This window comes from Tiliqua scincoides, chromosome 2, assembly GCF_035046505.1.
Source record: "Tiliqua scincoides isolate rTilSci1 chromosome 2, rTilSci1.hap2, whole genome shotgun sequence".
NCBI lineage: Eukaryota > Metazoa > Chordata > Lepidosauria > Squamata > Scincidae > Tiliqua > Tiliqua scincoides.
The window spans coordinates 42,155,007-42,164,604 of record NC_089822.1 but is presented as its reverse complement, the minus strand read 5'-3'; the positions used below and the strand labels follow the sequence as shown (position 1 = coordinate 42,164,604).

Sequence of the window (9,598 nt, the reverse complement as noted above, 5' to 3'; positions counted from 1 at the left end):
CACACTTCCCTGGGAGGAAGCTCCATTGACTACAATGGGACTTACTTCTGAGGAGACAGGCATAGGATCGGGCTCTGAGGCTGCCCACAGGCGCTGGCGAGCAGGGCATCCACCATGGACAGCTCCTGAGAGGCGCGCGGCATTTCCCCCTCCTCTTCCTCGCCCTGGTGCCCCCTCCCCGCGAAGCCCGGAGCAGCCCCCGCCCGCGCGCCCGGCAAACGCCTCCTGCTCCTCCTCTCCCTGGGGAAGGACCGTCGAGCTCCGAGTCCGGGAGATTTGACGTCAGGGAGCGCTTTCGTCGTTTTGACGTGTAAACACACTCATTGCCATTCTGGCTGTGGCGGGTCTGGGTCCGGATCGGCAGGGAGGGCTGCTCCATGATCTCAGCAAGACTCCCTCCCGATGGACCGCCTGCTCCTCGCGTAGCAACCAGAGCCAAGGAGTCCTCCACGCCTTCGTTCAGTCCGCCCTGCTCCGGGCACTGGATTGCCTGAACTCTTCCTCCCTGGGCTCTCCGGGCGTCATGGAAGGGAGATGCCTGCTGGTGGCTCTGCTGGGCGCCTCCAGCCTGCTGATCCTGGCCAAGGCAGAGAGGCAGTTCCTCAATGAATGGGCAGCAGAGATCCCGGGAGGTCCAGAAGCGGCTAAGGCCATAGCAGATGACCTGGAGTATGAGCTTTTGGGGCAGGTAAGGAGCACCCCTTGGCTGGCACAGATAAGTTGGCTCCCCCCCCCACACACACACGCTTTCTCTAACCCATCGATTTTCAACCACTGTGCCGTGGCACACTGGTGTGCCACAGACAGTCCACAGGTGTGCCGCAGGACTTTGGGGAGGATCATTTCTTAGTTGGGTAATGGGGGGTTTGAGCCCCCTACCAGCAGCATGGTGTGCCTTGGCAATGGTCCAAAAACTGATGGTGTGCCTTGACAATTTTAGCGTCTTGTCAGTGTGCTGTGAGATGAAAAAGGTTGAAAATCGCTGTTCTAATCCAACTGAGTTGGGTTGATGCCTCCCAGTGTTATAGATATGCTCCTGATGTAACTGACCAGAAATGGAAGACCTGTTACATGCAATTGGCAACTGTGTGTTTATGCCTATGGCCACGCTACACACCAAAAGTGCTTTAAATGATTGTACTTTCCACCTTTCTTTTCTTTAAAGGGTGAGGGATTCCTTGTCCTTCCTGGTCTTATAGCCCCCCTCATCCTTTGAGCAACTCCTGAGAATTTCCAACTTCTCTCCTGTTCTGTCTTCCCAAGATTGTGGTTGCTTAATCTCTTACTCCCCCCCCCCCACCCTTGTACAGGGTATTGCTTGAAGCCTGGGATGACTTGGTGCCAGTGGCTAGAGGGCTGCATACTCCATTGAGCTGTGCAATCAGTTGCTTTCCCAGAGACAATACTGAGTGCAGTGAGGTGGAGTGGAGTAGCAGCAGATGCTGGAAATTACAGCTCAGGGAACTGAAAGATGTCCACCAGGAGGAAGCCCCACAGGGAATTCAAGAGGGCTTTGCTGTAACCCCTGCAGCTCCCTGAGTGCCATTAAGGAACATGTTTTAAAATTCCTCTAGCTGGATCTAATTCTCAGGACCGATTTTAGTTGCTGGGGCTCAGCTTTGGGAGATGTGAAATAGGAATGGAATGGAGAAGACTTCTGTGCATACTCAGAATGCTCTTTTGTTACAGGCACCTGCAGTTGTGCAGGCAGAACACCCCAAATTTATGGACCTAGCTCCCACAGTCAGAGATGAGCTCCAACGCCTCTCTTTGTTTAATTTTTTTTAAAGGACAAATGACTAAAGTTCCTCTAGCCCAGAAGACTGGAACTATTTACCACCTCTAGGTCCTTTATTTTTTAAAGGAGACCTTTGTGCCTCTGTGGATTGGTGGTGCCATGTGGCAGGCTCTGTGGGTCATCCAGTGGGACTCAAACTGGAAGGGGGGGGGAGGGCAGGAAATCAACCATTCATCATCTTCAACCATTATGCTCCTTTGTAGGTAGTTTCCTCCATATGGTCTGCTTTTCCTTTTGGCAAGTCATGACATCAGTGTTGTCAGGGCTGAGTAATTTCATTTATGTAATAGCACACCAAGGCTTCTGTTATCTTGTAGAGCTTGCTAACTGTATCCTGCAGTCCAGCTGTTGACTTCGTCAGTGTTGAGGAAACCAAACTCTTCTGGTTTGGTTTCTAAAGGAACAACCCAATTCACAGCACAAAGACAGGCAGTGATACTGAAAATGAAAAAAGGTGGAGATCAAAGTCTAACATCTGCTCCCTTTATTACCCTTCGTTTGCCATCATCTCAGGCAAGCTCTGATGTTGGTGCTGAAAGCTAATGTAACCTTGTTTATTTGTTTGTTCCACAAATGATGACTAATAGCTGAATTCAGCGAACTGCTGTGCTTGCAAATAAGTGTGAGGGGATCTGATTCACTATTTGTGCCATGTGTCATTGTGCCAGTAACACAAACTGACCCCAAATGGGACACCACTGGATGTTGATAATATTGGACTAGCACCTGCTAAGAATACTGGTTGAATCAATGTAGCAGCACCTAGATGTGGACTAGTTATAAGGGATGAACAGCAAGACAAGTGCAGGTCTAAAGCCAACAACTCCAGATATGCCAGCCCACGGGCTTTTCTACAACTGTGGAGTCTGCTACGTGGCTGCAACACAAACCTGTTGCCTGCAACAATGTGATGAACTGTTATTGAGGGATTGCAACTGATAGGCAGCAAAGCAGAAGAGATTTGCACTTGCTCTCTTACCCAGGAGAGAGAGTATATATGAAGGCAGGTTGGTGTAGTGGTTTGGGGTTGGACTTAGACATGGAATATCTAGGTTCAAATCCCTGCTCAGTCATGAAGCTTCCTGGGTGACCTTGGGTCAGTCACTCTCAGCCTCACCTACTTCACAGGGCTGTTGTGAGGACAAAAGAAGCGGAGGAACTATGTATACCATCCTGAGTTTCTTGGAGGAAGGGCAGTATAAAAACGAGAAAAATAAAATAAATATTGTGGATACGAGCAGCTCTAACATTAGGGTTCTTCTATCTACTCAAATCTGCTAATTCTCATATATGGCAATACCGCCTCTTGATTAATACACAGTTTGATTTGAGCTAGTGATCTACCCAGCTCAGCAGGAGAATCTGATTTGCAAGCCAGAATTCACCCCTGAAATTTATGAGTTATGTATGGTGAAAGAAGTATAATCAGCATGTATTTAGAAATGTCTTCTTCTTGATGGTCTCCTTTTTCAACATGAGTCTGGAATGAGAAGGCAGGTCTTCTAGATCAAATGTTATTGTTCCACTGCTACAATTCTATTCACATTTACCTGGGAGTAAGCCCCGTTGAATATAACAGCCCAATCCTATCCCCACTTACCTGGGAGTAAGCCCTATTGACTCTAGTGGGACTTACTTCTGAGTAGCAGGCATAGGATTGGGCTGTTACTTCTGAATAGGCATGCATAGGATTGAGCTCTGTTGAGTATGAGTCCTGGTCCTGTAAGTAAAAAAACACTGCAAAGAAACAAAACTGGGATATGAACTTCTATGGCCCAATTAGTGTGTGCGTGCGTGCGTGTGTGTGTGTGTGTGTGTGTGTGAGAGAGAGAGAGAGAGAGAGAGAGAGAGAGAGAGAGAGAGAGAGAATACTGGCATGGGTAGTTACATGCCCCTAGCAAGGTCTGACCAAAAACACTACAACTTTGCCATGAAGCCCCATGCTGAAACCCCTTTTTTCTGTGGCAGTCACCCTGCATTCATAATGTGTGAATCAGGCAACAGATGTAGTTCTAGGGGTACATAATTTCTATCCAAATTGAAAATCTAGTAATAAATAGTGTGGGACCAATCTCATTGCTCTTTAATAGAAGTGAAATCACTCAGTCGTGTGCCTCTGGAGTAGTTACTTTAAATGTTCTTTTTAGAACTCTAATAGTACAATTTTAAGCATGTCTGCACAGAAGTATGTCATATTGTGTTCAATAGGGCTTGCTCCCAGGAAAGTGTGTATAGGATTGTAGCATAACTGTGTAGTAGCTGCCAGCCACCTTTTGATTCTAGTATATGGTGTTTATCCCCATGTCTAAGTCCCCAGGTTTTCTTAATTTGTTACATATTGTGGTAATTGAGTAGTACTATGTTCCACTTTAACTAAGGAATCTAGAGCAATATATACTTCACAGTATTTGAATATAAAACAGAATAACAAATCCAAAGCAAACTGTCTGACTTCTCTGCTGAGAGATATTTTAATAAGCTCTAAGATGTAGAAAAACTTCAGAAAAAGTTTGGAAATTTGTAAGAAGTAAATGGCCATTGAAATAAAACTGTCTTCTCCTCCCCCATTGTTACATACAACATGAGTTCTATATGCCAAAACATTAAGTGGTGAAAATAAGAGTTCTAACTTTGAAGCAAGAAACAATTTGAGTCTTAAGTCTCGAGTCTATACCAGCTATTTTGGCAGTGCAGACTTGAGTTCAGCATTCGGTGAGGCAGAGCTCCACTGGTCCTACCCCCTCCCATCCTGGTTTTTTTTCCACCCCACCCTCCACCTGCCCCATTCCACCCACTCGCTGCCTCCCCCCTGCCCTGACACTATTTACCATGGGTGGTGCTGTTGGAACACCAGCTGGTCTTCTGAGTGGCTCTGAGGCTCAGCACCAACAGGCACTGGCCAGCCCCTCCTCTCCGGGTGCTGCAGAAGTGCCTTATGGAATGTTTGTGACACCCTGCACTGGCGCTGCTACTGTTTAGGATTAGACCCTAAAGTTTAGTGATTATCAGTTGATGGTGAGAACTGGAGGGCTCCTAAGTACACTGCATTCAGGCTGCCAGTAATTCCAGCTGGAGTGGATCTAGAACAGGAGAAGATGATAGGGTGTGGAAAATCAGTCACGAGGCAAGTAACTTATGATAAGGACAGGGGACCATTTGGATAAGAGAAAAAGTAGGGATGTCGAGTTTGTGTGGGAGTCTGTGTGTGATTTATACTATTGTTATTTTGACATGGTTGGTAAGGAATTGGATTGGACTAAGGAAACAAGGAAACTAATACTGTAAAGAGATTTTGTTCCACGGGAAGAGACCTGTTGTGTTTCAGTGCTCCAGAGCAATTTCAGATCTCAGCAGTAGCTTCTGCAAGTGCCCCTCAATCTGAGCCAATATATTTGCACTCTTCTTTCCAGCTGAGTAGGGAGAATTTCTGTAATTCCAAAAAGAAGTCACCAGGGAGAAAAGAGAAAATTGGGACATATCTAAATGGGGAGTATAGTGACAAAATATGCACTCCTTCCCATTTCTTAGTCCTGTTGTATACCAGAAGTATAACTTTTTGTTTCTGTTCTGTAATTAGCATGTACAATGGATCAGAGTTTCTCATTCTTTAAAGATGTAAAGATGTTTTGAAAGTGGGATCATTGTTTCTGGCACACACACTCATCCACTTTTGATTCTGGTAAACAGTTCTTGCATTTTTAAATATCTTAGCTTATTATTTCAAAAACTTGCAAACTGTGCTCGGCCAGAGGCAACTGTGGGGCAAAACAAATATGGGTGTCTACGCTATGGAAAGTAAAATAACTCTTGGACCGGTTTCTTCAACTCTCTTAAATGATTGTCTCTAACCAATTCCTTCTTTTTACAATTGGCTCTACTCCTCAGTGGGTGTTTTATTGTTTCTTTGAAACGCATCTAATTAAATACAATGATCAATATTTAGGTCCTGAAAATGTTTTCCTCTTGAAATCCATGAAACAATCAACAGTAACATTAAACATATTCAGTTCTTTGAGAACAAAATACTTTCACAAATGAAAACGACTCCCTGATGGCATGGAAGTGAATGTTTTCAAAGAAAACGTGCTTTCAAAATGACAAACAGGTACTCATAAAAATGATTAACTGAAATCTCAAAAAATTAGACACTTGAATTCAGGAGGCCCATTGGCAGCCAGGCAGCTTAGGAGGAAGTAAGTAAGGAAAATCTTGTCTTTTGTGGGCTGTTTGGTTGCCCCAACTCCATAGCATGCATAGTGTGCACTCTGGCAGCGGCACTGTGTGCTATTGACTGGCAGAAGATAGGATTAGGCCCTTAGGATGCAACCCAGTGTCTCAGCCATACATTCAGCACTCCACTTAATTTGATATGCATTGCTGTTTGAGTAAAAAAAGAAAAAAAAAGAAACAGTATATATTATATATTTGCAATTGCTTTTATTTTTAATTGAGGACACCAACCATTGGAAAATATTGGGGGCATATAATTCTGGTCCTCCAGTCCTTGTACCTGTGTTTCGATATAAAGATTTTATCAAGAAAAATCAAATTTTAAAAGAATTGTAAGGCATCTCTGGGAAACCCTTCGTTACCAATTGCTCTCAACTGTCATTCACAATGGAACAATATCTCAGAGGTGGTCTTGTGTCTTACAGATTGGATCGCTTGAAAATCATTACCTATTTAGGCATAAGAGTCATCGCACAAGGTCTCGAAGAAGTGCTACTCACATCACTAAGAGACTCTTGGATGATCATCGTGTAAGTGTTGAATTTACAGTTTCCCATACTCCATCTTCTAATAGCCAATTCAAATGTCTGGAACTGTTGTGGAAACTTTCCAACCTATTAAGAGTCCAAGTATCAGGGAGAACATTTGTAGCCTTGCCTTATAGAGGACACTTCACACAGGAAATTTTACTCCATATGAAATCTGAGGTATCACCTTGATTTCTGCACATATGAATTGGCTTTCATCTTACAATAATGCCATATTTTGGCTTATCATGACCTCCAAATTGTGTAATCTCTGAACCATACCCTGTTTTTTGCCTCATTTAAAACCTTGATTCTAAATTTGGTGTCTGAGTTTTGCATCACTGTGGTTGCGGCAGAACATTGTATCACATCAGAATATTTATAAACCCTTTTTCTGCAAGCATAACATTCATTGACATAATGTTCAGTCATTATTTCATATTTAAGGAGAAAAAAATTGAGCACTTTCCAAAGTAGCAGGTGGCATTTCAGAGATGATCTTGCATTTATGATTTATGATTCCATAAATGATTCAGATTAGTTCTTGAGCTAATGAACTGCAATTTCAAAATTAGGAAGTTCAAAAACACAAGTATATTGCTTGGCAGTTTTACAAGACCCCCTGTTCCCAAAATATACTTTAGCTCAAGAGCAACCTACTTCAAACTGGTTGAATTAAAATACAATGTGCAAAGGCAAAAAAAAGAAACCTGCCCCATCTCCAACTTCATATGCACATTCCAATAATTTGAATATCAACCACTGAATATGGAAGGGGAAAATTTGACCTGCAGTAGTCTGCAGGAAGAATTCATTTTTTGCAGTTTCAGAATGAAAACTTATACTTTCACCTCCAATAGTTAGGTCACACCGGTGACCAAAAGCGCTGACCAAAAGAATAGGCACAGCACCAGTTATGACCATTTAATTTGGACAGGTGTCTTGTTACGCTGTCTTTGTCTCTGTGCTCGCTATGCTCTCTATTGCTTTAGGACCCAATCCTAACAGGCCTCAGTGCAGGCACTGAGCTCCAGCACTGGTGCTGGGTATTGCAAACATGCCATAAGGCATGTCCACGACACCAAGTGAGGAGTCAGTGCTAGCACCAGCCCAGCACCAGTCAGCTCTGAGCCCAGTGCCAGACAGACTCTGCCCAGAGCATGATAGGAGCTCCGGGCAGTGGTGAGGGCCTTGGGGTGGGGGGAGGCATTCCAGGGGAAAGATGGGGCAGGGGGAAGAACTGGGGCAGAAGGAGGGTGGGACTGGTGAAGCCCTGCTCTGCCGGAGCGTATGGTCTGTGTTGGGCTGAAAAGTCCGACACAGAACTCCTCCAGTCTGCGCCAGCAAAATAACTGTGGCCCCTGTGCCCTTTCTTGAGGGAAGGAGACTTTTGGAGGAGGCCTCCAGTAGCTCCGGCGGTGCCACTGGATGCAATGATAACTATTTTGGCACTGCTGCACCCCGTGGAGCCACCAGGGATAGGATTGAGCTGTTAGGGTCCAATCCTATCCAACTTTCCAGCACTGATGCAGCTGTGCTAACAGGGCTTGAGTTGCATTGTGTGGTGGTGGGGGCAATCACAGAAGCCTCCTCAAAGTAAAGGAACATTTGTTCCCTTACCTTGGGACTGCATCAGCGCTGAGACATTGGATAGGATTGGTCCCTTAGTCAATATAATTCCCAACTATCTGCTAGTAAATATATGCACTCATAGAAAATTAATTTGGGTGTAACCCACTAACATGGATGGACTTGTTCTATTATTAGCTATGACCTAATAGTAACAGTTTTCTTACTGTGGCTGCTTTGCAATGAGATGCAATTGTGGTGCCATTTGGAGCAACATATGGACTGTGAATAACAGCTTCACTCCTGGTATAACAAGACTGTCTCTTCCATACTCTGTGCTATAATTGTTTTCTAGTTCATACAGACAAATGTTAAGCTGTAGACCAAGTAGTGACACTGATTAGCATTTTATGTTCCTGAGACAGTTCCGCTCCTCAGATAGAGAATATTTTATGTACAATGAATGCCAGCCTTACAGGTACAATCAAACTATTGTATTAGTCTACCCCTCCCAAATGTGTGAGGCATGCCTTATGGCACAATGCTATGCATCTCTGCTCAGATGCAAGTCTTATTATATTCAGTGGTGCTTACTCCCAGGAAAGTATGTATATGATTGCAGCCTCAATCTTTAAGTTCTCATGCAGTGCAATCCTGTGTATGCTTTCTTGGATAAAAACTTCCATTTTAGAGGGACCAAGGTCCACCCCAGATGTAGAGTTATTCCATGGGAAAATCCATCTATGAGTCATAGTCATCACCTTCAAACCCACATGGGATTTGCAACCAAAAATGAATCCAATCCATGGATTTATTTGTGGCAGAAGCTGTGCTAGTCCCTCTTCCAGCACTGCCAGTCAGTGCAATCACTTCCAATGTCTGCAAGTATCCCAGCAGTACTAGCCAAACAAAATGGCTGAGAGTTTCCCCTGAAGATTTGCCCTTCTGAGGGCAGTAAACTTCCTGTTCCTGCAGTGTGACAGTGTGTTTTATGCTTACTGTGTTTGTTTACTGTGCCATAATGCACCAAGGCTGACTCACTTGCATGGGAGCACCAATGGCTCAGAATGCCAGATGCAAGAGATGGCACTGGGATGTGGGTCTCTTGTTGTCTTGTGTGCTCCCTGAAGCATTTGCTGGGCCACTGTGAGATACAGGAAGCTGGTCTAGATGGGGCAATGGCCTGATCCAGCAGGGCTAGTCTTATATTCTTAAGAGCTCCTTGGAGCTTACATCCAAGCAAGCAAGCAAGCATAGACTCTTGCCCCCAAAGCAGCACACACACACACCCTATGTCATTAGTCATTTTAGATGATCCCTCTGTGAAGTGAGCAAGAGAAAGAAAAAAGAACTACTTCATGGAAGGAAACCCCATGTTTCCCAAACCCCAATGCAGACCAATGCAAGTGGAGATATGGTAGTTTGTGAGGAAAAACATGTGAGAAATTGACTCTGCAAGGCACTGGAAGGACTT

At 44.5% G+C, this 9,598-nt stretch overlaps 1 protein-coding gene across 1 annotated transcript in view; it reads left to right on the top strand.

Annotated features, from left to right (window-relative positions):
* Positions 1-523: 523 nt before the first annotated feature.
* PCSK1 (proprotein convertase subtilisin/kexin type 1) overlaps positions 524-9,598 on the top strand; it is a 45,626-nt gene continuing 36,551 nt past the window's right edge. Inside the window, exons 1-2 of the mRNA XM_066613882.1 lie at positions 524-688; positions 6,454-6,558. Of these exons, the coding sequence (XP_066469979.1) occupies positions 524-688; positions 6,454-6,558 (270 nt within the window). The remainder of the gene's footprint in view (positions 689-6,453; positions 6,559-9,598) is intronic.